The sequence below is a fragment of the Aspergillus campestris genome (assembly GCF_002847485.1).
Source record: "Aspergillus campestris IBT 28561 chromosome Unknown P168scaffold_6, whole genome shotgun sequence".
Lineage (NCBI taxonomy): Eukaryota > Fungi > Ascomycota > Eurotiomycetes > Eurotiales > Aspergillaceae > Aspergillus > Aspergillus campestris.
The window spans coordinates 1,412,432-1,440,185 of NW_020194341.1; the positions used below are offsets into that span (position 1 = coordinate 1,412,432).

Below are 27,754 nucleotides of genomic sequence, written 5' to 3' on the forward strand. Positions count from 1 at the left end.
ATTGGCCTGAGGACGCGGGCAGATGCAAACGCGACAAACAGCGAGCCAAACAGAGCATCATCGCAGAATCCATCGAGACAAACGGAGATCTCACTTTCATTCTACCTCTCGTGGTCGAAATCTCTTCTGTCTCCGTGGGATTTCTCTTACCATCTCCATGTCGTCGTTCGTCATCGCTCTCCCTGAACCATGAACTCTCGCCGAGAGGGGATTGCGACCCTCAACCAGAGTCCCTCGAGTACCTCTTATTATGATCGCATCGTGCAGCATCTGCAGAGCAACCCAAGCCTCGCCTATCTGGTTGCGATTCTTATCGCGATCTATTTTCTTCTGAACTCTCTCCAGTCGCCCTCGCTGTCTTGGCTTCGTCCGCTGTGGGACATCGTGGTCTACCTGACCCCGTCTCGGATTGTCGCGGCGCTGGACAACAAGACCAACCAGTCCGGTTCGACCGACCAGAAACCCGTCTTCAACAACTTCCAGGCGAAAAGTGAAGCGATGGAGCGGATTCTCGGGATCAACAATACTTCTTTCGGTTCCTTGCTACCTTCGTCCCGTTCTCTGTCGGGAATCGGAGCTGCGCTGCTGGGGGGCAAGGATAACGTTCCTCCCGGGCTCGGGAACTGGGATAACTCGTGCTATCAGAATAGCATCATTCAGAGCCTTGCTTCGCTGCAGTCGCTCGCCGCGTTCCTTCAACGGAACGTGGATCTCCTCGGGGCGAAGAGCCCGTTTTCCACCCACCAGGCGCTCATCGACATCATCCAGCAGCTGAACGGTGTGGCGAGCTCCGACCAACGCCTCTGGACCCCACCGGACCTCAAGTCGATGAGCAGCTGGCAGCAGCAGGATGCGCAGGAATACTTCGCGAAGGTGGTGGATCAGATCGACTACGAGATTCAGCGCGCCGCCCGACGGAAGACGCGTAACCTTGGCTTGAAGATGGCCGGACCCCAAGAACATGTCATCGGGACCGCGGAGCTTCAATGCGGGAAACCGGACGCATCGGACCCGCCGGCGGGGAAGGTGGTGTTTCGAAATCCGCTCGAAGGGCTTCTTGCGCAGAGAGTGGGATGTATGCAGTGCGGGTTCACCGAGGGTCTCTCGCTGATCCCGTTCAACTGTCTGACCGTGCCGTTGGGGGCGAGTTTCGAGTACGATGTGCAGGACTGTCTCCATGACTACATGAACCTGGAACCGATCGAAGGGGTCGAATGCGTCAAATGCACTCTGTTACGGGCTCGCGACCAACTCCAGAACCTTCTCGACCAGATCGAGGAAGATGCCAAACTGCCGGACACGTCGGACTCGCCCCAGATCGCCAATCCTGTCAAAACCTCCGCCCAAGAGAGATTACAGGCCGTCGAGAAAGCCCTCCAAGAGAACGATTTCGCGGAGAAGACCCTCTCGCAAAAGTGCCACATCCCGCCCAGGAACCGGGTGTCCGCGACCAAGTCCAGACAAGCGGTCATCGCACGGCCCCCCAAATGCCTCGCCATCCACGTCAACCGGAGCGTCTTCGACGAGGACACCGGAGCGCTGCGGAAGAACTACGCCGCGCTTCGCTTCCCCCAGCTGCTCAACCTCGGCGAATGGTGTCTCGGCGCGCGAGGAACAGACGACGCCGACCAGCTCGCCGAGAAATGGGACACCGACCCGCGGGAGTCGATGCTCCCGCGTGCCCACCGCGCCGGTGACAGCCCCGGACAGTATTACCAGCTGCGCGCCGTCATCACCCACTACGGCCGCCACGAAAACGGCCACTACATCTGCTACCGCAAGTACCCCACGGACGTCTTCCCGGCGCACGTTCCCGACGCGGTCCGCGAAGCCGACGGCGACAAGGGCAAGCCCGAACGCTGGTACCGCCTCAGCGACGAGGACGTGCAGATGGTCAGCGAAGCCAGCGTCATGTCGCAGGGCGGCGTCTTCATGCTCTTCTACGAAGCGGTCGACCGGCCCGCGCTTCTGTCAGCCCTTGACGCCGACGCCGAACCAAACCTCACCGAAGCGGAGTCCTCCGCGTCGGCCTCTACCTGTCCAACGCCGGAAGACACATCCGCCTTGTCTACTGCTACTGAAGGCTCTATATCGGGGTTTTCTCCGGCGACGAGCGTATCTGGACCGGAAAAGACCGCGGACAAGGCTGTTTTTTTGGACGTCGACTGAGCGTGTTATATGAGTTCGATTTCCTCACACTACCCACCACCTTTTTTTGTCTCTTTTTTTCTTCTTCCGTTGGCTTTGTTGCCTTCTTCATGATACCCCACTTTCTATCTGCTGCGCTGCTGCGGCTGCCACCACAGCTCTGCGTCCCTTACTGGTTTTCTCTAATGGGGAACCTTTCTAGGAATTGTATTTTATTTTATTCTTATCTTCTGTGTGGACTACTAGGCAGAGGCTGGGTTGTTATTATTCTAGTTGGGCAAACAGCACCTTCAATTACTATCTTATGGAATGAGCTGGATGTATTATCACCTGCTGGGATGACCTTAGTGGTTGTTTCATGGTGGTTAGCATTGGCTAATACTAATATTATATAAGAGTCCAAACATTGCTAAACAATAGTCCTACCTAGTACGTATGCAGTTTAATTTTAGCTATCATCCATCGTATAATTTTGCAGGATGCGTTTGGATAGTCATCATCCACGTCGTAAGTCAATGGTTCAGTCAATCTCAAGCAAAGCATACTTATGACCCTGCTGCTCCAGCGCCTTCTGCACAGCTTCCATATACCCCAACACCTTCTCTTCCTGCCACCGCCGGCCAACAACCTGCACCGCGGTCGGCAGACCCGCCATCTTGGCCGCGTCGTAGTGCTTCCAGGCGCCCTGCGCGATGGCGTGGTTAGCGCCCAGCTGCTTCAGAGCTGTCTTGTACGGTGTCGACAGGGCGTCTTCTTTGGCGTCGACGTGCGAGATGGGAAGCACGCCTGCGCTGTAGTCGAGGAGGTTCCAGAGGAAGGTGTAGCCGCAGGAGGAGACGGCGTCGCGCATGGCGCGGTGGGGTAGGGCGGGCGTTGCGTTGGCTGGGCACAGGATGAAGTCGTATTGCTGGGGCTCGGCGTCCCACCAGGAGTGCCAGGTTGAGCGGAAGGCCTCGCGCTGCGCGACCAGCTTCCATTGGTCGGCCGCTGATTTAGGTCCGAAGCCGCGGATTAGGGTCGCCCACTTGGTGTCGCGGCGGATGTAGCGCACCCAGAGGTAGTATAGGTAGCGTAGAGGGCGCGGGAGATTGGCGATCCGGGTGAGCTGGTCAGCGCCGGGGTCTGACGGCTCGAAGTTGTGGCGGTGCGAGTTGAAGGTGGTGCAGCCGTCGGAGTTAAGGAGCTGCGAAGCGAGGTCGAGGCCTTTGAATGGGGCGGCGTTGGCTGGGGGCGTAATCTCCGTTACGGTGTGTCCGGCTGCGGTCAGGGCGTCAACTGTCGTGGTGAGAGCCCGGGTGATTGCGGGGGTCGGGGGAACAACGCCTATAGTGTGTTAGAGAGCCCGGATATATTGAGGGAGAGAAGCTTACCATCGCTAACCATAAGTCCAATGCGAAGGTTCTTGTTCTTGGCTTCCTTCTCTTCCTCGCCCCGCCAGGCAATGGGGTGGACGGTGTAATCGTACAACCAGGGCTTCATGGAGATGATCGCCTCGGTGAAGTAGGTCAAATCGTTCAAAGTCCGCGCCATCGGGCTGAAGACACTCGGGATGCCTTCCTGGCCGGCCATACTGGTGTTGACCCCGTTCTTCGGCCAACGCCCCGTACTACAGCGGAGGGAGTAGATTCCGCTCCACGCTGCCGGCACCCGCACCGAGCCAGCCACATCCGATCCAATGCCGATGCGGCCACCCAGAGCCAGCAGGGCACCTTCTCCGCCTGTGGAACCACCAGGAGAGTATTCCGGAGCGTGCGGGTTGCGACAGTGGCCCCAGAGGGCATTTGCGGATTCGAAGGATAGAAGCGTCACCGGCAATGCTGTTTTGGCATAGGGGACGGCACCTGTAATCCAATTAGCCGGGGAGGGGACCTTGACAGCACGGTAGGGGCGGTGAAACCCAGCGACATACCAGCATCTTTCAGAAGCTTGACCATTGGCCCATCCTCCTGATACGGCTTGCCTGCCAACCGGGTGTACCCCAGGGTGATATCGAACCCCTTGACCTGCACCGAATCCTTCAAGGAGATGGGCACACCGGCCAGGGGACCCTTGAGGTTGACCTCCGACTTAGCCCACAACTCCGCCTCGGGTAGAAGAAGCTCAGTCACACAGTTCGTCTTCTCCTGGGCCTTGACGGCCACCTTGCCGTAAGTGCGGAGAACATCGGTCGCGGCCAGGGAGGAGTTCTGGACCTCTTGCACCAGCTGCCCAATGGGCTTGTTGATCACGGATTTATCAAAGACGGTGAATGCCGTGTGGTATGATGCCGGAAGAGAGGCGAATCGTGCTGCCCGCTCCCTCTGCTTGAGGTTACTGGGGTTGTCAGAACGTTTCTAGTACTACTGGTGGGTCCTCTAGGTTTGGAGAGATAAAGAAGCTTACCGGACGCGACGATACGTAAAGTAATCGAACGGAGGGAGTACCATAATGACAGCTTATGGGAGGCACCCAGATCAGATCCTCACGATGGAATTGGGATGAAGATGAAGCCAAAGCGTGAGGGGGCGCAGGGCGGCTTTTATTGCGGGGGAAGAGTGGACCACGTGCGGAGACGGGCGATAAGACCCGCTGATAAGCGACGATACCCCAGTCGGGCAAGTCCATGCGGTAGTGGACAAAAGTCCGCTACTATACCAGTCTACAGGTTTGATTTGAAAGATAGATAGATGGCTGGTTTAGTTTATTTATAACTTGGATGCAACAGCACTTCCCCCATCCACCGCAATGGTCGACCCATTCACATACGCCCCAGCCCGACTGCTCAGGAACAGACAGGCACCAGCCACGTCTTCCGGGGTACCGATCCGGTGGAGGGGAACTCCCGACTCAATGACCTCTTGGAAGCTTTCCAAAGTGGCAGCCATCATCTTGCTTTGAAACGGGCCACAGGCGAGAGTATTCGATCTGAAAAGGACGGTGAGTCTATGATTCATGCAAGGGGGAAGAATCAAGGGGAGATGGATCTTGCACATACGTGATATTCCGTTTACCCAGATGACTCGCCAGAACCCGGCTAAGATGGTGCAACCCCGCCTTGCTGGCGCTGTAGGCAAAGGTCTCGAGGGCCGGGACCCGCAGAGCATCGATACTTCCGATGTTGATAATGCGAGCCGGGTCGTTCGGGGCGGCCGCTTTCTCCATCAACGGCGTGACGAGCTTGGTCAGATCGAAGACCCGGTGGAGGTTGAGAGTGAGCACTCGTGTCCAGGCGGAGGATGGGTATTCATCGTACGGGGCTCCCCAGTTCGATCCGGAGTTGTTGACCAGGACGTGCAATTCTAGCAATCAATCTCATGAGAAAGGCACCCACGCCGTGGAGGACAGATACATACTGCTCTCGCGCTTGCCCAGCTCCTCTGCCAATCGCTTGATCTCGTCCTCCTCGTAGAAGTTGGCGGGGATGGCGTGCGCCGTTCCCTTGCCCAGTGCGTTGAGCTCCTCGACAGCCTGGTTGCAGGCATCCACGTCGCGAGACGAAATATAGACCGTCGCACCGTTGGTGACATACCCTTCAGAGATCATGCGGCCAATGCCTTTAGCCCCCCCGGTGACTAACACCACTTTCCCCTACACGTTGATCCATTAGCGAATGGCCCGTGTACAGAGATGGAGGATCCGTAGGGATCGTAGTCACTGCGACTAAGCACTAGTGCCGACCCACCTTGACATTGAAGAGATTCTGAACATCCATCATGAGCGATACTGTGATAGACAACCTCGATGACTTGGGAAAGAGAAAACTCGACCGTGGAGTTGCAGGGTATAAGTACTAGGTAGCGATAAGCGAAAGGCTAGAACCTCTCGGTATCCGACAGCCGAGCGATGTATTATTGAACAGCCTGAGGCATGCCGAGGTAATCGGCCTGACAAACTGAACAAACAGATCAAACTCGATCCTGGGGAAGATCTCCCGGACTAACTATCCTAATGGAGTATTGAATAATCCCGGCGGTCGGGATAATCCCGGCAGAATGACATCGTCGGTTTTACAGCTTCAACTTCCTCTCCATCACCCCCCACAACATGCAGCCGGCAATGGGATGGAGAAGGTGCTTCTCCACTTTTCGAGCTCTTCAACATGAGAACCCACTGGTTAGTCTTGAATTTCCAAGACACACTACCCCGATCTAACGAAGCAGGGTCTGCCGCGCTCCGGTACTCCGCCGCCATTTCCGCGCCGTCGGGGTTTGCCCGAGAAGCGCAAGATTCGTGATGTGAAGAAGGTCATTGCGGTGTCGTCAGCCAAAGGTGGTGTGGGAAAGTCGACCATTGCCGGTATGCTTCTTTCGATGACGGACCAAGGATGCAACCGGTTAACCTAACCTGTCCTCGCAGTGAACCTCGCCTTGTCCTTCGCCCGGCGAGGAATCCGAACCGGCATCTTGGACACCGATATCTTCGGCCCGTCTATTCCCACCCTTCTTAACCTCTCGGGGGAGCCCCGTCTCGATGACAGTCTGTTGCCCATAGCTCCAATCCGACCAGGTCAAGAGTGGCAAGCTGACGGTTGTACTTAGATAACTGCCTCCTCCCATTGACAAACTACGGGCTCAAGTCCATGTCGATGGGCTACCTTCTCCCCCAACTCCAACCGCAACCATCCGATCCCTCGGGTAATATTCCCATGGACACCACCCCAATCTCCTGGCGTGGTTTGATGGTCACAAAGGCGATGCACCAGCTCCTCCATTCCGTGTCCTGGGGACCGTTGGATGTGCTATTTCTCGACCTCCCACCCGGCACCGGCGACGTGCAGTTAACGATCAACCAGGAGGTTATCGTGGACGGATCAGTGATTGTGACAACTCCCCAGGACATTGCGCTGCGGGATGCCGTGCGTGGGTTTGGCATGTTCCAGCGCATGGATGTGCCGGTCCTGGGAATGGTGCGGAACATGGCATACTTCGCCTGTCCCCAGTGCGGCCATCAAACCAAGATCTTCTCTCACGGAGATTCGTCCGACGGCCACACGCATGGGGATCAGAATTGGGGCGTGGTTGCCGAGTGCAAGCGGTTGGGAGTGGACTTTTTGGGGGACATCCCCCTCGACGCACAAGTATGCGAGGACGCAGACCGGGGGGTGCCGACTGTCGTCTCGGAAGAGAGAGACGAGCGGAGTGCACGCCGAGAAGCTTTTCTCAACGTTGCTCAGAGAGTAGCGGAGAAGATTGGTGTGCCGTGGTAACCGATCCGTGCCATGTATTACTGTAACAAAAATATATACCCATACATGTACATTTGGAACTTTAAGATGCTGTACTGTGAATCACTCGTATTCATTATTTAATTATTGGTTATCTGGCAGCTCCGCGATCTTTGGAGTATACCGAGTAAAATGCTGTGCCAAATCAGGCAATGGTGCAAACCATGCAAACACACCATCCTGACCCTCAGGCTTTCAATCCACTCCGTCACTTCGTTTCCTCGACTCCACCAACCTCCATCACCACAAATTCTACTCCCCTCCAGCAAAGAAGGCTCGCGCATCCAAGATGTTGTCCTCGCGGACAGCCCTGCGCCGGGTCCGGGTCCCCAGGCCCGCGCGCCCACTACCGACACCTCCGCATCGTCAGGACGGCACTCTCCCATCTCGTCCATTCACCCACCAGTCTTGTCGACAGCTCCTATCCTCACCACTAAATCGACCACAGCTGCCCTTTCTCTCCCCTCTATCGGGCAATCGCCCTCTTCCGCCATGGCCTATTCACCTCCGACAGCACTTTGCGCGATTGATGTCGACCGAGAGCCGGAATTACTACAGGCGGCGCATCTCACGCGGCCTCAATATCGGCCTTTCCTTTTACGCCATCCTGGTCCTGTTCCAGCTGATCAAGTTGGGGGTATACCAGGAGGAGATTGAACATCAGTGGCCGACTCCGCCGGAATGGTCGTGGAAAAGTCGCTGGTGTCTGCGATCGGCGCAGGCGCTGCAGAACCCCGAACAGATCGGCAAGCTCATGACGAACTGGCCCATGGTCGCGGGGTACCTGCGTGATCTGTTGGAGCGGCTGGAAAACCTTGAGGGAGAAGGAAAGGGCATCCACAAGCAGGGAGACGGTGGGTTTTTGGTCGAGGGCGTCGGAGAGACCGGGTATGATGTCTCGGAGAAGAGCGAGCCGTGGCGGAGGGGATACTTCCAGGCTCTCATGGGCGCTGCCAAGTCCGCAGAGTCTCTCGAGGGCTGGTTGACCGACCGCAAGCACCGCATCTCTGCCCCGGCCGAGTATGTCGTCGGACCATCGAATCCCCGGCCGAAGCCGATGCCCGCGGGACAGAAGCAAGCGCCGGAAGAGCAGTACTGCGAGCCGGCGTCTCCCGCGCCGGAAGTCTTCTACATGAAGATCCTGACCACCAAGGGCTTCGACACCCGCCAGAAAGTCGACGCGGCGCTGGCCTATGCTGACTGGCTCGACTACAAGGGCCTGTCAGGCACAGCGGACGACATGTACCGCTGGGCCATGGACATCGCCGCGGCCGGATCCCCCGTGGACGCGACGCAAGTCGTAGACCTCAAAACCGGCACGCTCAAACCCATCAGCAAGGCACTGCCAACGGAAAACATCCTCCGGGTGTCCACCGCCCGCGCCGTCCACGAAGCCCGCCAGGGCAACCTCCCCACCGCACTCTCCATCTTCACCTCCGTCCTGCAAGCCCGGCGATCTCTCCCTGAGGCCCCCTCAGACACCACCTTCCCATCCTTCCCCCACCCCCCGAAGTCCAGCCGTGACCCCTTCCGCCGCCTCTTCAACACCATCAAGACGGTCCTCGTCCCCGTCGAATACCCCGCGCCCCTCCCATCCGGCAACGAGCCGCCCCTGCGCAGCGTAACCGCCCCCTGCGACGAAGCCAGCCTCATGGTCTACATCGGCGAGATTCTCTACGCCAGCTCCTCCAAAGAGAAGGGCCTCGCCTGGACCCGCGACGCCGTCGAAGTCGCCGAGTCGGCCATCCTCCGTCTCAGCCGCTCAGAAGATTACACTCCGCGCCACCGCTGCGCCGACTGTCTCCGCGTGGGGCTGGAGAACTGGAAGACCATGGTTGCAGGCTTGGTCGCGCGTGCTAAGAAAGACGAAGTCGACAGCGTGACGAACGCCCAGAACGCGTGGTTCGGCGGCCAGAAGAAGGCCGACGCCCGTACCCTCGAGCGCAAGCGCTGGGAAGCGGAGAGCATGATGCTCGATGACCGCGTCCGTGATCTGGCACCGGTCATCGAGGGCGAGTCTGGGTTGACGGGTATTGCTCCTAATAGTTCGTTGTTTGTTTGATTTATTGATTGGTTGGATGGGTGTTGGGTTTCCATTTAAAAGTGTTAGCATGTACTATAACATATCCATATACTATACCACATCAATTAACATGATTCAATGCAAGTAAATCTAAATTCAAAGAGCGAGATATCCAAGCTAGACTACGCTCCTCTTGCAATAACAGTAAGAGCATGCTGTGACTGGCTGGGTATGTATATGCGCAACGTGACATTATCCATTTATGATTCTCTTTACAAATTATCACCACAATAATGATAGAATCAAGTATCTCCATATTGCAGAAGTAAACAAGACAGTAGGTAAACATATAGTTAGAGACGTACTGACCCAACGTTCCATCTTGTATACTACCTTGGTATCATACATGGAACTACGCCTACCTAGCTCAAAAGAGCTAAACTACAAAATGTAAAGACATGTGGTAAAAGATTGGTACGTATATTGTAGTATATTCATCTACATAATACTACCCACTATCAACTTTTATGCGGCCATATGATTTCTACTTATGCATATGCCACGGATGTAAACGCCGAACCCACAGAACCGGTCATCATTGATGCATGGTAAAAAGAAAGAAAACAAGACGTGAAAGAGAGAAATAGCTGCACAGCAATAGAATTGAATGAATCATTGCAGGAGGGGGTCCTAGTATATTGGTTAGTAGGTTTTCTTGGTTTATATGTAGGGGTTGGAGGAATAGGAACGGCGGGTGTGATATAAGATAGACATACCCGGTAATGCTTCTGGTTGTTGGCAGCACGCTGCACCCGCGCCGTGATCCTCTGTTCCTGGCGAAGAGCACGCGTGCGCTCCTTCTTCTCCGACTCGGTCGCCAGACGACGCTGGGAGTCCGTCACGCCGATCATGCCCGTGCCGCCGTTGCCGCGGCTGGCGACGGCGCGGTTCTGGTTGCGCGCCATAGACGGCTTCTCGTCCTCGACGAGCTCGCCGTTCTCGATCATCAGCTGGCGCTCGGCGCGCTCCTCGGCCGTCGGGTAGTTGCGCAGGTTCTGGCGGTAGTAGCGCTGCAGCGAGCGGTGGCCGACGCTCTTGCCGGACGGTAGGTGCAGCTCGTACTCGGTGGCGTAGACCGGGTTCTTGCTGGATGGGAGGTCTGCGTCGTCGTCTTCGTCTTCGTCCATGGAGGAGGCTTCCGTCTCGGTCTCCCAGCCTTCGTCGGCCTCGTCGCCTTCGCTGTGGACCTTGACGCCGCCGTCTTCCAGCGCTTCGTCTTCGTCGTCGTCGTCGTCCTCGCCGTCCGAGTACGTGCTGCGGAAGTCGTAGTACTGGCCGATCTCGACCTGCTCGGCCCCGGTCTCGAACGCGATCATGCAGTGGCCCTTGTCGCGCATGTGCGTGCGGGCGCCCTCGGCGTTGTTCCGCACGCTGTGGCAGTAGATACACTCGGAGTTTTCGCTGATCTTGCGGTAGAGGTAGTTCAGGAGACCCTCGAGGTCAACGAGGTAGTCGCGCTCGGGGATGAACATGCCGTGGCTCTTGAGCATGTGGGTCGTGTTGTCCTGGACGGAGGCGCTCTTGACGTTGCAGAAGAGGCAGCGCGCGGGCGAGAACACGCCCAGGTCTTCCATCTCCGCGTCGCCCTCGGCGTCCTCGTTGTCCTCTTCCTGCAGCGTCGTCTGCTGCAGCCCGTTGGTGAGCTTCGACACCTCCGTCTGCGGCTTGTTGATCGGCTCGCCCAGCGAGAACGTCGAGCTCATCACCGACGAGCGGTCGTCGGCGTCGTCGCGGTCCAGGCGGGCCTCCCGCGCACGGTGCTTCGAGCTCTTGATGTGGTTCTGGTAGGAGTTCTCGCTGTAGAAGGTCTTCTGGCAGGCGGCGCAGGACTTTTCGAACGAGGCCCGCGCGGCCGCTGCCGTCGTGCTGGCCTTGGCGGCGAGGACTTTTTCGTTGAAGGTATCCTGGGACACGGGGGGGAGGCTCGCGATGCGGCGTTTCATGTTATACAGACTGTTCTCGATTAGCAGCTGTTTCCCACTATCTTGGGTCTTTTGAGGCGGTTGCTTACTGCCAATCCTTGCGCATGTGGTCCCGCTGCGCATCGCTGCCGCGGAAGGCCACCAGACAGGTGTTGCACGTATAGGGCAAGGAAGTCATCGGAACGTTAGGATCTATGGACGCCATTGTAGGGGGTGATTGTGGAGAAATTCCTAGAAATGATGCTGATCGTAGGAGAGGGGAAGGAATCTGTGGTGAATCTCAGGCGGGGTATCGAAAATTTACAGCCGTGCCGATAAGAGCAGATATGAGTCACGCACGAGCCAGACCGAGTAAACAAAGATACAATACACCCTGGATGGATGAAGACGATAGAATTCAACCAAACCAACAGATTAATAATTCCACAATTGTTGAAAGAATGAATAATTATTTACGAAATCGGTCGCCACTCGAAAATGTGATGCCATTCTGACTAAGCGGGTCGATCTAGGCCGCATTGGGACAGTTGTCTGCATGTTCAGGCAGTACTTTAGTCATAGGTCGGTCGCCAAGTATGGTAATATTGTACAGCGATGAAACAGTGGATGAGATATTGTACAGCTATAATACAGTGACTTGATGGTCGGGTATCATAAGGAAGTCAGTTTGCCACGCAAGTCCTCAAAGTCGTCGAAATTCGCCCGCAGCGTCCCGGCGAGGATGCTGCTGTCTGGACCACGATCGCCGTCCTCCCAGGCACGCAGGGACACGCGGAGGCCGTTTTCCGCCTGTGCGAACGTCCGTTGCATCTGATGAGGCCGGTGGAATTGACGACCCAGGTCGTTCATGTAGTTGGTGGGATCCTGGAGACACAGGCGAGCAGCAGCCGGCTGGTTGTGGCGAGCGGCGGCCCGTTTCTTCTTGTTGATCAGGGCACGTTGGCCGCGGAGGTAGGCAGGAAGGTCGTCTGAGCCAGCCGCCTGGATGGATTGTTTGACGCTCTCTGCGGTGAAGAAAGATGGCGGGTCGAGCGAGACTCCCGTGGTCGTCAGATCGACATCCGTGCCGTATAGCTTGAGAGTGGTGAGGAGTTGCTCTCCGAGACTGTCACGCTCGTGGAATCGCCCGTGGCTCATTTTGAGCGACGCCACCAGGAGCATCAGTAGGCAGTCTGGCTGCAGGGACGACTCGTAGCTCCCGAACAGACCACGGGTCTCCAGGATCAGGCGAACCGCCATGTACAATGGACGAGCCGAGGGGTATTCGGCCAGGTAGTCCTGGATGTACTCGATTGACGACGGCAGACCCTCGCCACAGGAGAACCGCACCGGGATGCCCGTGGGGACATGGACACCTGTGACGATAGATCTGTGCTTGTCGCCCAGATACACATGGTCGTCGAACCACGGGCTCTTCCGCAGGGTGCCCTGCACCGTACGCAGGATATCCGCGTACGCATCCAGCACTTGCGGCCGAGTGGCACTCGGCTTCCGGATACTGTCGATCGAGCGCGCGGGATCCGGAACCGGGATGATGAAGTCCAGCCCGGAGTGAGTCATAGCGAGTCCCGTCCGTCGCGATCCAACGACCTCGGGGGGTTGCGGTACAGTCTCCCGCAGAAGACTGGCCACGTCTTTCGCGATCCGATCCACCGTCTCCTGTTCCAGCGGCGTGGGTGTCAGGTAGCTCTCGAGCGCTCGAATCTCAGCATGCAGTCGCGCGGTGCCATTCGACCATTTGCGCCCAGCTTCCATATAGTCCAGCCATGGCGTCTGCGCCGGCCGGCCACTCTCCTCGTCCGTCCTCCATTGTACCTGCGGGCGGGGCGCAGACCGGGCAGGAAGCGCTTTGTCTTTTCGCACGGGTCGAGGGGCGGGCGTAGGAGGAGCGGATTGTGCAGAAGAGTCGGTTTTCGGTACAGGTTTCACACTCGAGGGTGGTACTTCCTGGGGTTCTTGGTCGACATCATCCCGGGAGACAACCCTGCGGATGACGCTTGCTCGGTTGGACAATCGGTGCGCTTCGAGGGTCTTCTCGAGACTGTTTTTGTAGATTGTGGGTCCTTTGCCCCTGGCTTGCAGGTACTTGGTCACATGGAGTCGGCGACACGACGGAGGCGTTCGAAGACGATAGAGCGGAGAGGACGCACGCGAAAGAAACGCAGAGTGGAGTGGGATGGTAGAAAGCGAAGGGCACATGGCCGCGCGATTAACAAGCGATGAGGCTCATGGGGTATTGCAATGACGGCACAATACAAGATAGTACCGTGCAACACGTTCCTCAACAGGAATAAAAATTCTGGCAATTGGTGGGTGAAGCCCAAGGGTAGTGAGGAGATTCAAGATCTCATCGGCGTCAGATAGACGGGACGATCACATGATCTACAGAAGCCTGAGGCAACACTCATCTACTGCCTGATGACCGGGGCTGTCATGATTGTATGCCATGAACCTAGATTAGCTTGATTGAATCGTATTTTCAGATGCATACGAAGATATATTGATTATCTGTGGTGATACGGTGGGCCAACTATTAGAGAAAAGAAGGTGGTGTATGTTTTATTGCATGTCTACTCCCGAAGATATATACAGTACAGCTCTCGTACAGTACATCAACCTCTCTACCGCAACGTGACCAACTCCTCCGCACTGGTAGGGTGGATGGCCACACAGCTGTCAAAGTCGGCCTTCGTGGCGCCCATCTTGACAGCCACGCCGAAACCCTGCAGCATCTCGCCCACGCCCAGACCCAGGATGTGGAGACCGACCACCTTCTCCTCGGGACCGGCGCAGATGAGCTTGAACTCGGTGGGGTTCTTCTTCTTCTCCTCGGCCGGGATCACGTCGTAGTACATGGCCGTGAACTTGGTGTAGTACACCTTGATCTTGTCGTCGCCGTAGCGCGCGCGGGCCTCGGGCTCGGTGAGACCGATGGTGCCCACCTCCGGGTGGGCGAAGACCACGGTGGGGATGTTGTCGTAGGACAGCTTGGAGTCCTTCAGCTCGGGCGGGCCGAAGAGGCGGTTGCCCAGCTGACGGCCCGCGGCGATCGCGACCGGGGTCAGCTCCGCGCGGCCGGTGACATCGCCCAGCGCGTAGATGCCGTCCACGCTGGTGTTCTGGTAGTCGTCCGCCGGGATGAACCCGTGCTCGTTGAGCGACACACCGGGGATGTGCAGGTCGAGATCCTCGACCTCGGGGGCACGGCCGATGGCCCACAGCAGCTCGTTGACCTCGGTGGAGGTTCCGTCGGGGTTGACCAGCTTCAGCAGCTTGTCCTTGCCCTTGCCGTCCTGCAGGAGCTGCACCTCCTCGAACCCAGTGTGGTGGCGGTGGATGTGGACGCCCACGGCCTCGTACCGCTCCGTCATGGTCTTCTGGATCATGGGGTCGAACTTGCGGAGGAACTGGTCGCCGCGGATGTACATGTGCACCTCGACGCCGGCGGCGGCCATGACGCCGGCCAACTCGACGGCGATGTAGCCCGCACCGACGACGGCCATCTTGGGCGGGAGGTCCTCGATCTCGAAGAACCCGTCGCTGGAGATGCCGTGCTCGGCGCCCTTGATCGGGGGGATGATGGGCCGCCCACCGGTGGCGATCAGGATGTGCTTGCCGGCGTAGCGGGCCTTGGTGCCGTCCTCGTGCTGCACCTCGATGGTCTTGGGCCCGACGAAGCGGGCGCGGCCGTGGACCAGGTCGATGCCCTCGCGGCCCCAGTTCCTCTCATACACCCCGTTCAGGCGCTTGATGGTGGCGTCGCGGAGCTCCTTGAAGTGGCGGTAGTTGATGTTGACATCCTTGGGGACGTCGTATCCGTAGTGCGGGGCCAGGTGCAGGGTTTCGTTGACCGACGCGAAGTTCCAGGTCATCTTCTTGGGGACGCACCTATCGATATGTCAGTCAATATACGACTCCTTCCAGAAAAGGAAGAGTAAGGGGCGAGTGTCAGCCACCTACCCAACGTTCACGCAAGTTCCACCGGAGCGACCGCTCTCCACGATCATGGTCTTTGCGCCATACCAGCCAGCGGCGCGTCGGGCGCTGCCGCTGCCACCACTCCCACCGCCAAGGACGATGTAGTCATACTGAGGGGTGTCCACCGGAGCCATGGTGTTCGAGGTCGAAGCGAAGTGTCGGGATAGGGTAGCCAGGCGAGACCCGGTCTGTAGTGCCGCCACTGGGGAATCCAGGGTTATGCGATGGGGAGATTGGGACAGCGAGCTAACGGTTCTTCTCGAGGAGACGGACGAGACGGAACGGGCCAGATGTAACGAAGACGCAAGAGAGCGTATCTGGGACAGACGGAAGGAGGAGCGGGGAAGCATGGAGTGGGGAGGGGCAGGAAGAATTCTTAGTCGTAATCCAGGGAGTCTGGAGGTTGATGACGACGGGGGAGCGGCAATTCGCGTGTTCCGAAAGACCAGGGTTAACGACGTAATTGGTGTATTAAAAATCAACAAGGGCGTCTATACAATCGACAGTGGTCCAGATTCAAGCACGACCGTTGAGATTCTCTTTTCGTCTTTCCGACTCCGTTCTTGGCTCTTTTTTCTCTTTGTTTTCGATGTTTTATGCGCGCGTCGATCGGGTTATGACAGGGTTGATTGATAAGCATGTTGGCTGACTCATCCATTCTCTGGGATATGGGCCAATCATAGATAGCCATTTACTCCCATAAGCCGAGATCGGCATGCATGAGATTGATTATGTGAGATCCGATGCATGGACAGGGAGTCTTATGGCCAAGGTCATTTACTGCTGGGGTCTTCGAACCAATGGGTCTATCTACTGTATAGTAGGCCTGTATAGCCTACGACCGGATCTCGGCCTTCATCGCCACCTGATCCCCCGGGGCAATGATCTGGACATTCGCCACCCCGTCGCCTGCGGTCTCATCCATCACGATCCGGTACTCTTCCTCCGCGTACAGGGGGCTGGTGGCGCGGTAGGAGATACTCGCGGGGAGAATTTGGGCAGGATCACTGCCTACGGACGAGCGGGTATCCCTCCACAGATCTAGGATGGAGATCAGGTTCAGCGGTCCGTGGACGACGATGTCGCGGTGTCCTTCCACGTCGCGGGCCCAGGGCGTGGAGTAGTGGATCTTATGCGGATTGAACGTCAGTGCAGAAAAGCGAAAGAGCGTCACGGCGGTCTGGCGCAGCGTGCGCGTGTGGGTGGCGCCGGTCGTGGTCGTGGTCGACGACGCGGGGGTGGAAGGAGGAGTCACAGGGGTCGCATTCGACGACGGGGTCGCCGGTGGTGCTGGCATCGTCAGGGCTTTGCGAAACACCCAATTCCTGTAATTGTCGATGCAACTTAGTCTTCCTGTGCAACGCCGTCTTGAGAGGGGCGTCTGTCTACCTGCGATCTAGAAGAGCGACCCCTTGCTCGTTGCTGAATTCCTTCTCCACCCCCACCACGATCATCTCCTCCCCCGTCTTCCGCACCACTTTGGGCTCTGCGCTGAGGACGGTAGTCGTCTCGCGCACTTGCTGGCCCACGCGCAAGGGGTTCGGTTGGCCATCCGCCTTCCGCGGCCACGCTACCTCGCCGCCGGCCCACATGCGCCGCGTGAAGGGTGCCCTAGGATTATACGATGCATCGGTGCCATCCGGACCCAGTTCAGCTTCTAGAAAGGCCGGGGTAAAGTAGACGAGATGATACCCTGGAGGTAGTGGGGTGCCCCCGGCCAGCGCTGCGGGGGTGTTGGACAGAGCGGGGGATCCCGGGAATAGCGACGGACGGTTGAGGGTGAGCGAGAGTAGTTGCAGCTGATTCGCATCGAGCACCTGGGAGCGGGACTGGGGTCCGATCGATCGAAAACGGGCGAGAAAGGCCGTGGCGACCGACGAGGCTGATGGCTCGTTAGATTGGAGCCACGATCGTGCGGAGAAGCCGCGGCTGGCGGCGGGCGACTGGCCAGGGTTGGGCATCAAGGAGCGGTGTGTGCGTCTAGCGGTCCTCGCCGCCAACATGGTGGGCAGAGAAAGTCTAAAAAATGATTTCGACAAAGGGATTGAAAGGGAATCAGGATGCTTCCAAATTCCCCCACGCGGGCATGTCATGGAAGAAATAGCGCCATCAGACCTCGGGATCAGCGGAGGATCGAATGGAAGATGGCGATATCACGCCGCCAAGAAGGCTTTATGGGGGATAAGGCTGGGGCGCCTGGGGGGCCTGGGAGCCTGGAAGCCTGGGGTAGTCCCGTAGTCGCCTGAAAGCCTAGGAGCCTGGTAGCCTGGGAGCCTGGGGCTAGTGGCCTTGTGGCCTAGTAGCCTGAGGCTAGTGCTGGGCCCTGGTCCGGTGGCCTGGGGGCCTGATGGCCTCATGGCCTGACAGCCTGAGGCGCCAGCCGCCAAGGCCGGGATGACCTCATCGCATCCTGTGACTCCATACTCTATAGTCGGTCGATACTCTAGTCTATACTCTGGTCAACACGATAGATCATGATGCATCGAACTAGTCCATGTACTGGATACTACTTGGACACTACTTACTGATCCCTACTGTCGTCCAGACCCACGCTAATGTATGCGAATCGACCAGGCCAGGATCCAAAGTACAGATCATGAATGCCTTTCGTCGGCACGAAATCCCGACACCGCAACCGTCAGGCATGTGTAGAGCCTGAGTCCAGCACGCATTCAGCCATGACGTTCTCATTTGCTTCCTTTCTTGCCTGGTTCTCTGATCGTCAACACAATCCAAGAGGAAAGAAAAAAAAACCCGCAAGAAAGATCCCTGGAATATCCTGAATCATCCCTGAAAATGGATCCAGTGAGCCAATCATGCCGGATGATCTTCCCACGCGGGGTTTCCACCGCCCATCACGCAGCTGATCCTCGACCTCACTCTCCTCCTACCAGGTCAACCTTCCTCGACTGACCGAACCGAGAAAACTTACCTCCGTCCGACTTCTCCTCTGGATGGATGCGCAACTCGAACTAATTCCCCACTAGTCTCTGCAATCCAGACTTTGTTGTTTGTCCCGCCGTGCTGACCCTCCCTTACATCCACCCTCATTTGGTGGTGGACTGCTGGACCAACACGCTAGAAGTAAATTACTAGACTCCGAGAAAATCCCCCATCAGCCAACATGGTCACATCACCAGGCACACGTGCGTCGTTGGATAGGTCCCGACCGGGGACCTATCAGCCCCTCTCCTCGGAGGAGGGGATGGAGGGGATGGAAGGGAGAGAGGCGGACAGGCAGCCGGTTGACCACATGGGTCCGTTACTGGACAAGGACGACAGAGAGGAGGCGGACGAGGGCCAGGTGGAAGAGGGTCTGGTGAAGCCGCTGCTGGTCGTGCAGGACGAACATTCCACGGCCTTAAAGAGGGCCGCTGCATCCCCTTCCTGGTTGCGCTCGGCCATCATCACTCTCCTCCTCACCATCATGTCGCTCCTCTCCCTCCTCACCTTCTTTTTCTTCTCCGCCTCGCTGCGGTCGGGCGTCTTGGGACGCCCGTCCCATCCGGCCACCAAGGGTCCCATCAAGAATGTTGTGGTCCTGGTGGAGGAGAACCTGTCCTTTGACGTGTTCGCCGGCGGTCTGACCTACAACAAGAAGATCGATGGCCTCGTCGATCGCGAGTACTGTAACCCGGCCAACGTCACAGACGCTTATTCCAAGCGCGTGTGTGCGAAGCCCATCGCGAAGAATGTCGCCCCCGATGATCCGGATCACAGTATCACCGGCGGCAACCAGCAGGTGTACAGCACGTACCACCCCAACGCCAAGAACGACATGCCGGACATGCAAGGCTTCGTGTCCGAGCAGATCGCCGCCTACGGTCTGGACGCGGACCTGACGCGGGCGGCCGAGGTCATCAACTACTACACCCCCGACATGGTCCCCGTCTTCAACGCCATGGCCGAGAACTTTGTGCTCTTCGACCGCTGGTTCGCCGCCGTCCCGGGCCCGACCAATCCCAACCGGGCCTACCTGACGTCGGGCACGTCGCACGGCCACGGCAAGAATGACCGCGACTTCGACACCTCCTCCCTGCCGCAGGAGTCCATCTTCGAGCAGCTCGACAAGGCCGACATCAGCTGGATGAACTACTCCAACACCACCAACTTCAACCCGGACTCCATGTTCTACAACTGGACCGCCTCCTCCGGCAAGGGCGACACCAACGTCAAGCGCATCGACCAGTTCTACAAGGACGCCAAGGACGGCAACCTGCCGCAGTTCACCTGGATCAACCCGGAGTGCTGCTCCTACACCTCCTTCCACCCGCCCTCGCCCATCAACATGGGCGAGAACTTCATCAAGAGCGTCTACGAGGCCCTGCGCGGCTCCCCGCAGTGGAAGGACACGCTCTTCATCCTGACCTTTGACGAGCACGGCGGCTTCGCCGACCACGTCGCCCCGCCCGAGAACGTCCCCGCCGGCGACGACCTGACCTACACCGAGAAGGCCCGCGACGGCAAGCAGTCCACTTTCCATTTCGACCGCCTGGGCATCCGGGTTCCCACGGTGCTGATGTCGCCCTGGGTCGGCAAGGGCGTGATCCAGAACAGCCCCAAGGACCAGCCCAACGAGTTCACCCACACCTCCATCCTCAAGTACGTGTCGGAGCTGTGGGGGCTCGACCCGCTGACCCCGCGGGTGGAGTGGTCGCCCAGCTTCAAGAGCCTGATCACAAATACCTACCGGGATGATACCCCGAAGAAGCTGCCTTCTGCGGCGGGTTATTGAATAGGTTCGATGCCTGGAGCATCTTGGGATGGAGTATAGTTGGACTGGCCATAGTGTTTTTTTTCCTTTGATTGTACCTGATGAGCAAGCCCAGCTGGTTGCTGGTTTGGATAGTATATGAAATATATGAAATGAATGAATTAAATCTGTATTCTGTTAGTAGTATTCCGTACTTCTTGTTTAGAATTCTACGTGACTACAATATCCCCCCGGTGTAGGAACCACCAGCCGGACAACCGGCAGAACAAGCCCAGACCCACCCAAACCAGCCACCAACGCCCCATCCACGTCGTACGTCGTACGTTGTACATACGGAGTAAAGAACCCGACCAAAAAGCAGAACAATACGAAAGAGCAAAAAAGACCGCATCTGTACAACCTCACCCTGCACCTCCCCGAGTACCTTGCACTAGCCCCCCCCCTCCATGGATCCCCCATGTATGATGTACCTGTCTGTACCTGACAGTCGGCAGATCGGCAAGGCAAGCAACATCGCCGCTGCAGTATGCGTAAGCCGTTTGTTTGCTCTGCGGCAGATCGCGAAGAGGAGGGTGTTCGTGGATCGTGAATGGTCCGGTTTCGCATCTGCCTTGGCTGACTGGTTCGTGCCTGAGCCGGACAGAGTTTGGGCTAATGAGGCTGTGTTGGGCCAATCAGGTGGGTATTCTGGTGTATTGGAGGGTGTCGGATTGAGGTTTGATATTTGGTGTTGAGGTATTAGAGGTGTGGGTTTGGAGCGTGTCGTGGTGGTCTGTCTTGTTGTTGTTGGGTTCCACACGCGTGATATGGCTGCGCTTGGCTTTGCTGTCGTTTCTGTATGCAGTGGCATGTCGCACTTGAGTGAGTCTGTCATTATGTAAATTGTTTCTGGGCAAAGCGGCGATCGTCGATAGGCAATCATGAGCGGTTCTCATATCATCTAGATGCTGGGTGGACCCAGATCTAGGCCTGGTAAATCGCACATGCTGTTCTCACTCATGGTGATTATCATCAGTCTGCCACGTTAGCAATACACACCCTCCATTATAGTCCTCTGAGTATCAGTATGCATCCTCTGGGATCTATCAACCCGATCAACACATAAACACAAAACAACAGAGAAGAGACGCGGAGAAGACAACACTGTGGGCGGTGAGGTGCAGCAGAAAAAACGAGGAAGAAAAGCTTCCGGACGCGGAGATCTGCGCACCTCCGAGGTCCAACTTCTCATCATCCACTATTGAAACCCGCAATTCGAGTCTTTGATTACACCATGATGTCCCCTTCGGTATGGAGGGGCTTGCGCCATGCCGCCCGTCGAGGAGGCAGCATCTCCACCCCCTACCGCTGCTTTTCCTGCACTCGCGCTGCCCGGGTGGAGAACAACAAGACGAACGACGGGGGGATGACCCATTTTGGGTTTACCAATGTTCGGGAATCGGAGAAGGAGTCGATGGGTATATCTTTTGTTCCGAGGAGGAGGAAGATATTGAATGCATGCTAATAATACTGTCAATAGTCGGCGCCGTGTTCAGCTCCGTCGCCTCATCATACGACAACATGAACGACTTCATGTCCCTCGGGATCCACCGACTCTGGAAAGACCACTTCGTGCGCTCGTTGAACCCCGGATCCGCGCTCCCCTCTCGCGACGGCACCGACCCCGCCAACCGCGGCTGGAACATCCTCGACATCGCCGGCGGGACTGGCGACATCGCCTTTCGCATGCTGGACCACGCGACCAACATCAACCACGACCGCGACACCCGCGTCACCATCTCCGACATCAACCCGGACATGCTCGCCGAGGGCAAGAAGCGCAGCATTCAGACCCCCTACTACAACACCTCCCGCTTGTCCTTCCTCGAGGCCAACGCCCAGGAGATGCCCTCCGTCCCGGACAACTCGGTCGATCTCTACACGGTGGTGTTTGGCATCCGCAACTTTACGGATAAGCAGGCTGCGCTGAATGAGGCGTTCCGTGTGCTGAAGCCCGGTGGTGTCTTTGCTTGCATGGAGTTCAGCAAGGTCGATAATGCTATTCTCAATGCCCTGTACAAGCAGTGGAGCTTTAGCGCTATCCCGTTGATCGGGCAGCTGGTTGCTGGTGATCGCGGCAGCTACCAGTATCTCGTGGAGAGTATCGAGCAGTTCCCCAGCCAGGAGGAGTTCCGGGCCATGATCCACAAGGCTGGGTTTATGATTCCGGGACGGGGGTTCGAGAATCTGACGGGGGGGATCGCTGCTATTCATAAGGGTGTTAAGCCGTTGTCATGAGAGTGTGTTATTGATGTATAATAATTGTGTATAATATACCACGTACTGTTATGTTGGATCTAAGGCCCTACTACTCGCCCAATGGTGTATTTTGGTCGAAAGGCAAGATAGAGTGCTAACAACTGCCGTTGCAAAGCTGTGTGTATGGTTGGTTATAGAGTATCAAGTTATTGTGAGCGTACTTTTCCACTCTCCAGTACTGCAGAGCATGTCTCTAGCCTACTACCTATGTCCATTAACTGACCAAGAAGTATATGTATATAAAGCACTGATACTTCAACACCAAAAAAACCACAAGTATACACAACCTACAGTGCCTAGTACCTAGTAAGTAGTTACCTCTAGGGAGCTAAGTAAATTCAACCCAACGCATTAACAGCCCTCTCCCAATACTCCCTCCTCTCCCCATTCGCCTCCGTCCCCACACAATCCCGAATATAAGCCTTCCACCCCTCCTCACTCCCAGACTGTAACCGCTTCCGCACATCCTCCTCACACTGCGTCGTCAGGAACCACGCTCCGGATCCAAAGTCGTACTCTTTGTTCTTGACTAGTAGGTCGAGAACCTTGTCTGCGTCTGAGGCTTGCTTTGCTGCGTCTGCGATGTCTGGAAGGGATGCTGCGTATTTTTGGTTGTAGGTTGGAGATTGCATGTTTCGGGCTGTTTTCATATGATGTGGTTAGTTGGTTGGGTGTTTGATGTTGATGTAGAAGAGGGCAGATAGGGAAAAGATTAAAACGCACTCCCCTGACCCGGCACCCCAGGCGAATGATTCCGATTACTCTTAAAGTCACCACTTTCAAACGCCATCAACCCGATGACTGCGGCTTGCTCGGCCCGCGAGTGCACCTTGTACTTGTTGAAGGATGCGCTGATGGCCGGGGCGGCCTGCGCTGCTGTTGCGCATTCGTCTTTTGATGGCGCCGAGTCGCAGGATTTGGATTTGGGGGCGATGGTTTCGATTTGCTTGGGGGTGATTTGGATTTCGTTTTGAGTTTGGGATTGGGCGTTAGGGTTGGAGTTAGGGTCTTGGGCTGGGAGGGCGTTGGAGAGGAGGGGGAGGAGGAAGAGGAGGGCTGTGAGGTGGGTTTGCATTTTGAATAGTTTCTGATTTCTTGGTTTGAGCTTGACAATGGAATGAAGTAGGATTTGCTCGGATGGGCACACTCAGAGTGAAGGTGTATGCTGAGCCAAGTGTTATCTATAAGGAGACGAGGAAGGATTGAAGTAGTGAGCCGCCAGCAGATCGCCATTCCACCCCCTGGATAATCCATCTCGCGTCTCTCACATTCCGGGGGTGGATCATCATCCTGTGAGCACCATCATCGGTTTGGTTTGGAGGAACTCAAGCCTGCGCCCCACTGATCACCATAGATCACCATAGCTAGGGGCACAGTCATCTTCCTATCGTGGAATTGGCCATGGTTGGAGCTTGGGGTTTGTTCAGTGAAGTATTGTTTCCTCTGCTAAGAATATCACATACACCGGCCAGTTCTAGCTATCCATAACGCCAGTTTGAGGGACCTCCCATTATGCAAGTCGTAGTTTATAGTCATATGAAGACCAAGGAGAAAGACGGAATACTTCTTCCTACGCACCTCATCGCCGCCGATCTTTCTTCAGGGGCGAAAATGTTGAAAACGCACCGAATGCTGGGCCGTGAGAGTTAGCCTGAGACTGAGACAGACAACTTGCTGCTGCTGACTGCTTACCGGCGGGTTTCTTGAGATCCTTTCGGGGCTCCTCCTCGAAGTCATCGTCAAGCAGTGTCTTATCACGCTGCCCACCCAACTTGCGCTTCTTGGTTTTCGCCATTCCGAGGCCTGGGGCACGGTTGAATAATGATGCAGACGTCCCTGCCATGTCGCTGGAGTCAACCAGGTCGCTCGGTTTCTTCTGTACTTTTTTCGTAACTTTGGGCTTGGGCTTGACCTGAGCCGGTTGTTCCTCTGAGACGGCCTCATTGGCCGAGACCGACGGCTCCCGATTGCTGGAAGCGATGCTTCGACCTTCACTAGAGGCTTCCGAGCGCTGCTCCCTCGCGCGATCAACCGCGCGCGCCACAGGGGTGTCGTTCTCTGATTCGTCCGAGGACATCGTCGAATCGCGCCCTTTAGTGCGCTCCAGGAATGGGGTGATGGAGAATGCGGACTTCTCACCCGGTCGCGCGATGGGTTGCTTCTTTTTCTCCGCGCCGCGGACAGCACCAGGCGTGCTGATGGTCATGCCGGGATCAAATCGGGAGCTGCGGGACTGATCCTTGAGCGGAATGGTTTGCGGGGGCGGATCGGCCAGTCTTGTGGCTTCCGGCGCAACCGGCCATCGTTGATTGTTGGCCTGTGTCGCGGCGAGATTCTCCTGGTCGAGAGACTGCTTCCGACTCAAACTTTCGATCTTCGCTTCGAGTGTGCTGCGTTCCGAAGCCCATTTACGGCCCTGTTGGTGTGCATGGCTCTCCACCTCGGCAAGCTTCTTCCGCGTCTCGTCCAGCTTGGTTGTGAGAGCGACGATCTCGTCAGACAGTTCGGACGCCTGAGCGTGGGTGTGATCATGCGCCCGTTTCTCATTCTCCAGTTCTACATCCAACGCGTTGAGTTGGCGTTCGAGGGCTTGCTTTTCGGCGATGGCGGCAGACGTGGAAGCTGCTTGAGATCGGAGCCGCTCCACCTCGGATTGCAGCGATGCAAGGTCTCTTGATAGTTTGGTTTTCTCGGCGACAAGCTTCTGGGAGTCCGCGGAAACGGTGTTCACGGAGGCAAGCTCTTCCTGGGTCCAAGGTCAGAATGCGTCGTAGATTCCGCGGTGCATACATACGCGAAGCTCCTCGGTTTCCCGCGAGCAAACCACAGCCGTCTGTTGAGACCGTTTCAGATCCTCGTGGACTTTCCGCAGTTCCTGTTGCGCATCGGTCTCTCTCCTCATCGATCGGGCCAAGTCCTGGTTCAATCGGTCCAACTGGAGTTGAAGGCTGTCATTCTCAAAGTCGACAAACAATTGCTCCACCTGCTGTATCCTCCCCTTCTCAGCGTCTAAAATGCGCGATGCGTGCCCGATTGCTTCGAGGTAGTCTCTTTCTAGGTAAGCCGTTTTCAATGCCATTCGACACTGCGAGTGTTAGTCCATGCGGATAAAGGGATGGGTGCAGGCGTACGTCTTCGATGGTGGACTCATCCTGCGCAAGGACCTCCATCATTATGGACCAAAATACCCTTTCAATAGCAGTAAGCGAAACAAGTGTGAGTATTAATCTAGTACACAGCGTGGCTTGGATAGTTGACCATTCCACAACCAACGCGATGGACGTCGACGCGTTGGCGGTCAACCGAGGCAGTATCCCGAATCTGATAAGGAAGTATACAAACAGGGCAAACACCGTCCCGCCAGCTGACGGTCGATCTGACGGCCTGGGGCATCACAATCCAGTCCCCTCACGATCAGTTCGACAGCATCGCAGAACCAGATCTCTCAATGGAGCTTCAAAACTCCCCTCCCAGGCCATCCAATGCATCCCCACCCAATCCCTCGGTGCCGCGTGAACCAAAGCTCCAACTCCCCTTGACCACCGACCCGCCCGGGCCGCAGAACCCCCCGAAACCGTTGGTATGGCTGGTGAGTTACCCCGTACCTCGATCGTCCTCACCCCAAAGACTGACGCATCAATGGCTCGCAGATATTCGGCGCCGTCGGCCACATGGGTCGCTCGCTAGTCAAGACCGCCTTGGCGCAAGATGACCTCGTCGCGGCAGTAGGACGAACATTCGAAACCAGCCCCGAAAGCATGAAGAAGCTAGAGGAAGAGTACGAGAACTGCCTAGGCCTGCTATGCGACGTGCGCGCGCGCGAAACCGTCCAACGCGTCATCGACCGCACTATCGAACGATTCGGCCGCATCGACATCGTCGCCAATTGCTCCGGCTACGGCGTGATCGGCGCCTGCGAAGACCAAGACGAGTACAACATCCGCGACCAGTTCGAGACGAACTTCACCGGCACGCTGAACATGATTCAGCTATCGCTGCCGCACTTTCGCGAGCGGCGATCCGGCCGTTACGTTATCTTTAGCTCGACGTCCGGCGCGCTCGGCGTGCCCGGGTTGGGGCCCTACTGCGCGTCGAAGTACGCCGTCGAGGGCTTGATGGAGAGCATGCTCTACGAGGTGGACAGCTTCAATATCAAGACTACGCTCGTCGAACCGGGCCATATGCGCCGCGACGACGTGGGCGATCTCGTCTCCGACCCGGCTGCCTTCCCTGCTGCCGCCGCGGCCGCCGCGCAGGACCACGCGCAGGCTAACCTGGCGACGCCGCTGCCCCTCTACGGCCACTTCCTAGTCAAGCCGCCCAGCGAGCCCTACAATACACATACGTCGCCTGCAGCACACGCCAAGCGCATGCTCATGTGGCTGGGGGATAAACAGCCCGCCAGCGCTGTCAAAGCGGCCAATTTGATCTGGCAGCTGGGGCACTGCTCTTACCCGCCGCTGCGTCTTATTCTTGGGACGTACGCGGTGGAAAGTATCCGGGACCGGCTCAAGTGTATTATCGAGGAGATCGAAGACTGGAAGTATCTGAGCTTTCCGACAGAAGGCCAACCGGGCCCGTCCCCGCCAGACCAGCCGGCTGCATCTGGAGACTAGGACAGACGTGGCAGTTCAGCCTTTTCATCTGTCATGCGCTGAGCATGTTCACCTTGGACTGCAGATGTAACCGACAGTTTTACCTCGAGGGTATATCATATGATATGGTCGCCTGTCCAAGTATATCTCGCAAGCGAGACCAGACCGTCCCCTTGAGTCTAGACCATCCATCACTCCCAGCGTGATGTCTTCCATCCGTCCGGACACTGGACACCACCAAGCTCGTGAAGACAGCCAGCTGGTTATGATGCGGGGAGAGGAAGAAGAGGATGAGGAGTCATCCTATCACAACAGTTCCGGCCAACACCGCAGCAGAGTCAACATCAACTTTCTAAACGAGATGACCATCCCGCGTGGGGAGCATACTATAGTATAGTTTAGGTACTACGGAGTAGTGGGATGCACGCTATACGAGTCGGAAAGATCCGTCGATCGGGGATTCTCGGGGGTCATGCGGGTACACGGGTATAATACTGATTATGAATAAATATGTGAATAAAATAATAGACCAAATATGACCGAATGAATAGGTCAGAATAAATAAATTAAATTAATCAACATATGTATGGCTTCTATTCTACTCAATCCTACAGTGACACTGAGTCTATCCCCACAATACTACCTAGGTATGATAGTACTATATGGACAGTATAGTAGTACCCACCTCCACCGTATAGTAGAGTGATTGATTTCCCCGCGTTGAACCAACTCTACTTTTATCCATATTATCCAAGGATTGTGCATCATTAATAATGGTAATGCTTGCATTACATAAGATACTATGGATGTTGG

At 56.6% G+C, this 27,754-nt stretch overlaps 14 protein-coding genes across 14 annotated transcripts; 6 read left to right on the top strand and 8 right to left on the bottom strand.

Moving 5' to 3' along the window:
* Window positions 1–93: 93 nt before the first annotated feature.
* P168DRAFT_290519 (ubiquitin-specific protease UBP1) lies at window positions 94–2,488 on the top strand. The gene has a single exon (XM_024837231.1). It carries the CDS (start codon window positions 190–192, stop codon window positions 2,167–2,169), a length of 1,980 nt encoding a protein of 659 aa, XP_024693057.1. The 5' UTR covers window positions 94–189; the 3' UTR covers window positions 2,170–2,488.
* A 9-nt stretch (window positions 2,489–2,497) lies between these two features.
* Window positions 2,498–4,607, bottom strand: P168DRAFT_269423 (putative acetamidase). Its single transcript, XM_024835141.1, has 4 exons — window positions 4,531–4,607; window positions 4,058–4,461; window positions 3,519–3,989; window positions 2,498–3,471 (listed from the first exon to the last, which is right to left on the bottom strand). Exons 1-4 carry the CDS (start codon window positions 4,572–4,574, stop codon window positions 2,669–2,671), a joined length of 1,722 nt encoding a protein of 573 aa, XP_024693058.1. The 5' UTR covers window positions 4,575–4,607; the 3' UTR covers window positions 2,498–2,668.
* A 210-nt stretch (window positions 4,608–4,817) lies between these two features.
* Window positions 4,818–5,944, bottom strand: P168DRAFT_290522 (short chain dehydrogenase/reductase family). The gene is made up of 4 exons (XM_024837232.1): window positions 5,810–5,944; window positions 5,481–5,715; window positions 5,123–5,426; window positions 4,818–5,052 (listed from the first exon to the last, which is right to left on the bottom strand). The coding sequence occupies exons 1-4, from the start codon at window positions 5,840–5,842 to the stop codon at window positions 4,833–4,835; spliced, it is 792 nt and encodes a 263-aa protein (XP_024693059.1). The 5' UTR covers window positions 5,843–5,944; the 3' UTR covers window positions 4,818–4,832.
* A 239-nt stretch (window positions 5,945–6,183) lies between these two features.
* P168DRAFT_269429 (Mrp/NBP35 family ATP-binding protein) lies at window positions 6,184–7,390 on the top strand (the record flags this gene model as incomplete). The annotated part of the gene is made up of 4 exons (XM_024835142.1): window positions 6,184–6,240; window positions 6,288–6,423; window positions 6,484–6,603; window positions 6,666–7,390. The coding sequence occupies 4 exons, from the start codon at window positions 6,184–6,186 to the stop codon at window positions 7,331–7,333; spliced, it is 981 nt and encodes a 326-aa protein (XP_024693060.1). The 3' UTR covers window positions 7,334–7,390.
* Window positions 7,391–7,595: 205 nt separating this feature from the next.
* On the top strand, window positions 7,596–9,484 carry P168DRAFT_290524 (uncharacterized protein). Its single transcript, XM_024837233.1, has one exon. The coding sequence runs from the start codon at window positions 7,641–7,643 to the stop codon at window positions 9,411–9,413; it is 1,773 nt and encodes a 590-aa protein (XP_024693061.1). The 5' UTR covers window positions 7,596–7,640; the 3' UTR covers window positions 9,414–9,484.
* A 562-nt stretch (window positions 9,485–10,046) lies between these two features.
* P168DRAFT_297315 (putative C2H2 finger domain protein) lies at window positions 10,047–11,534 on the bottom strand (the record flags this gene model as incomplete). Its single annotated transcript, XM_024838168.1, has 3 exons — window positions 10,047–10,064; window positions 10,151–11,387; window positions 11,446–11,534. The coding sequence occupies 3 exons, from the start codon at window positions 11,532–11,534 to the stop codon at window positions 10,047–10,049; spliced, it is 1,344 nt and encodes a 447-aa protein (XP_024693062.1).
* A 309-nt stretch (window positions 11,535–11,843) lies between these two features.
* Window positions 11,844–13,675, bottom strand: P168DRAFT_290525 (uncharacterized protein). The gene has a single exon (XM_024837234.1). The coding sequence runs from the start codon at window positions 13,553–13,555 to the stop codon at window positions 12,008–12,010; it is 1,548 nt and encodes a 515-aa protein (XP_024693063.1). The 5' UTR covers window positions 13,556–13,675; the 3' UTR covers window positions 11,844–12,007.
* A 302-nt stretch (window positions 13,676–13,977) lies between these two features.
* On the bottom strand, window positions 13,978–15,468 carry glr1 (glutathione-disulfide reductase GLR1; the record flags this gene model as incomplete). The annotated part of the gene is made up of 2 exons (XM_024840220.1): window positions 13,978–15,244; window positions 15,317–15,468. 2 exons carry the CDS (start codon window positions 15,466–15,468, stop codon window positions 13,978–13,980), a joined length of 1,419 nt encoding a protein of 472 aa, XP_024693064.1.
* A 487-nt stretch (window positions 15,469–15,955) lies between these two features.
* P168DRAFT_290528 (hydroxyacyl-thioester dehydratase HTD2) lies at window positions 15,956–17,517 on the bottom strand. Its single transcript, XM_024837235.1, has 2 exons — window positions 16,724–17,517; window positions 15,956–16,659 (listed from the first exon to the last, which is right to left on the bottom strand). The coding sequence occupies exons 1-2, from the start codon at window positions 17,335–17,337 to the stop codon at window positions 16,170–16,172; spliced, it is 1,104 nt and encodes a 367-aa protein (XP_024693065.1). The 5' UTR covers window positions 17,338–17,517; the 3' UTR covers window positions 15,956–16,169.
* A 1,244-nt stretch (window positions 17,518–18,761) lies between these two features.
* Window positions 18,762–20,069, top strand: P168DRAFT_297319 (putative phosphatidylglycerol specific phospholipase; the record flags this gene model as incomplete). The annotated part of the gene is made up of 1 exon (XM_024838169.1): window positions 18,762–20,069. One exon carries the CDS (start codon window positions 18,762–18,764, stop codon window positions 20,067–20,069), a length of 1,308 nt encoding a protein of 435 aa, XP_024693066.1.
* Window positions 20,070–21,321: 1,252 nt separating this feature from the next.
* Window positions 21,322–22,325, top strand: P168DRAFT_236374 (class I SAM-dependent methyltransferase; the record flags this gene model as incomplete). Its single annotated transcript, XM_024833520.1, has 2 exons — window positions 21,322–21,505; window positions 21,568–22,325. The coding sequence occupies 2 exons, from the start codon at window positions 21,322–21,324 to the stop codon at window positions 22,323–22,325; spliced, it is 942 nt and encodes a 313-aa protein (XP_024693067.1).
* Window positions 22,326–22,684: 359 nt separating this feature from the next.
* P168DRAFT_311024 (uncharacterized protein) lies at window positions 22,685–23,421 on the bottom strand (the record flags this gene model as incomplete). Its single annotated transcript, XM_024839449.1, has 2 exons — window positions 22,685–22,986; window positions 23,070–23,421. The coding sequence occupies 2 exons, from the start codon at window positions 23,419–23,421 to the stop codon at window positions 22,685–22,687; spliced, it is 654 nt and encodes a 217-aa protein (XP_024693068.1).
* Window positions 23,422–23,480: 59 nt separating this feature from the next.
* Window positions 23,481–25,567, bottom strand: P168DRAFT_327417 (uncharacterized protein). Its single transcript, XM_024841240.1, has 4 exons — window positions 25,478–25,567; window positions 25,141–25,431; window positions 24,039–25,092; window positions 23,481–23,978 (listed from the first exon to the last, which is right to left on the bottom strand). The coding sequence occupies exons 1-4, from the start codon at window positions 25,517–25,519 to the stop codon at window positions 23,926–23,928; spliced, it is 1,440 nt and encodes a 479-aa protein (XP_024693069.1). The 5' UTR covers window positions 25,520–25,567; the 3' UTR covers window positions 23,481–23,925.
* A 186-nt stretch (window positions 25,568–25,753) lies between these two features.
* P168DRAFT_253617 (SDR family oxidoreductase) lies at window positions 25,754–27,444 on the top strand. Its single transcript, XM_024834380.1, has 2 exons — window positions 25,754–25,935; window positions 25,997–27,444. Exons 1-2 carry the CDS (start codon window positions 25,795–25,797, stop codon window positions 26,960–26,962), a joined length of 1,107 nt encoding a protein of 368 aa, XP_024693070.1. The 5' UTR covers window positions 25,754–25,794; the 3' UTR covers window positions 26,963–27,444.
* The last annotated feature ends 310 nt before the right edge of the window (window positions 27,445–27,754 follow it).

Excerpts from the sequence above, each read along its gene's own strand:
- P168DRAFT_290528 (XM_024837235.1), bottom strand. The coding sequence starts at position 17,337 with ATGTTGGCGGCGAGGACCGCTAGACGCACACACCGCTCCTTGATGCCC. Across the intron at positions 16,660-16,723 it reads GTCGCTCTTCTAGATCGCAG|GAATTGGGTGTTTCGCAAAG; the intron begins GTAGACAGACGC and ends CGACAATTACAG.
- P168DRAFT_253617 (XM_024834380.1), top strand. The coding sequence starts at position 25,795 with ATGGAGCTTCAAAACTCCCCTCCCAGGCCATCCAATGCATCCCCACCC. Across the intron at positions 25,936-25,996 it reads CGAAACCGTTGGTATGGCTG|ATATTCGGCGCCGTCGGCCA; the intron begins GTGAGTTACCCC and ends AATGGCTCGCAG.
- P168DRAFT_290525 (XM_024837234.1), bottom strand. The coding sequence starts at position 13,555 with ATGTGCCCTTCGCTTTCTACCATCCCACTCCACTCTGCGTTTCTTTCG.
- P168DRAFT_269423 (XM_024835141.1), bottom strand. The coding sequence starts at position 4,574 with ATGGTACTCCCTCCGTTCGATTACTTTACGTATCGTCGCGTCCG. Across the intron at positions 4,462-4,530 it reads TTTACGTATCGTCGCGTCCG|TAACCTCAAGCAGAGGGAGC; the intron begins GTAAGCTTCTTT and ends TGACAACCCCAG. Across the intron at positions 3,472-3,518 it reads TGGACTTATGGTTAGCGATG|GCGTTGTTCCCCCGACCCCC; the intron begins GTAAGCTTCTCT and ends AACACACTATAG.
- P168DRAFT_290524 (XM_024837233.1), top strand. The coding sequence starts at position 7,641 with ATGTTGTCCTCGCGGACAGCCCTGCGCCGGGTCCGGGTCCCCAGGCCC.
- P168DRAFT_290519 (XM_024837231.1), top strand. The coding sequence starts at position 190 with ATGAACTCTCGCCGAGAGGGGATTGCGACCCTCAACCAGAGTCCCTCG.
- P168DRAFT_327417 (XM_024841240.1), bottom strand. The coding sequence starts at position 25,519 with ATGATGGAGGTCCTTGCGCAGGATGAGTCCACCATCGAAGAC. Across the intron at positions 25,432-25,477 it reads ATGAGTCCACCATCGAAGAC|TGTCGAATGGCATTGAAAAC; the intron begins GTACGCCTGCAC and ends TAACACTCGCAG. Across the intron at positions 23,979-24,038 it reads GGATCTCAAGAAACCCGCCG|CATTCGGTGCGTTTTCAACA; the intron begins GTAAGCAGTCAG and ends CTCACGGCCCAG.
- P168DRAFT_290522 (XM_024837232.1), bottom strand. The coding sequence starts at position 5,842 with ATGATGGATGTTCAGAATCTCTTCAATGTCAAG. Across the intron at positions 5,716-5,809 it reads AGAATCTCTTCAATGTCAAG|GGGAAAGTGGTGTTAGTCAC; the intron begins GTGGGTCGGCAC and ends ATCAACGTGTAG. Across the intron at positions 5,427-5,480 it reads GCTGGGCAAGCGCGAGAGCA|AATTGCACGTCCTGGTCAAC; the intron begins GTATGTATCTGT and ends ATTGATTGCTAG.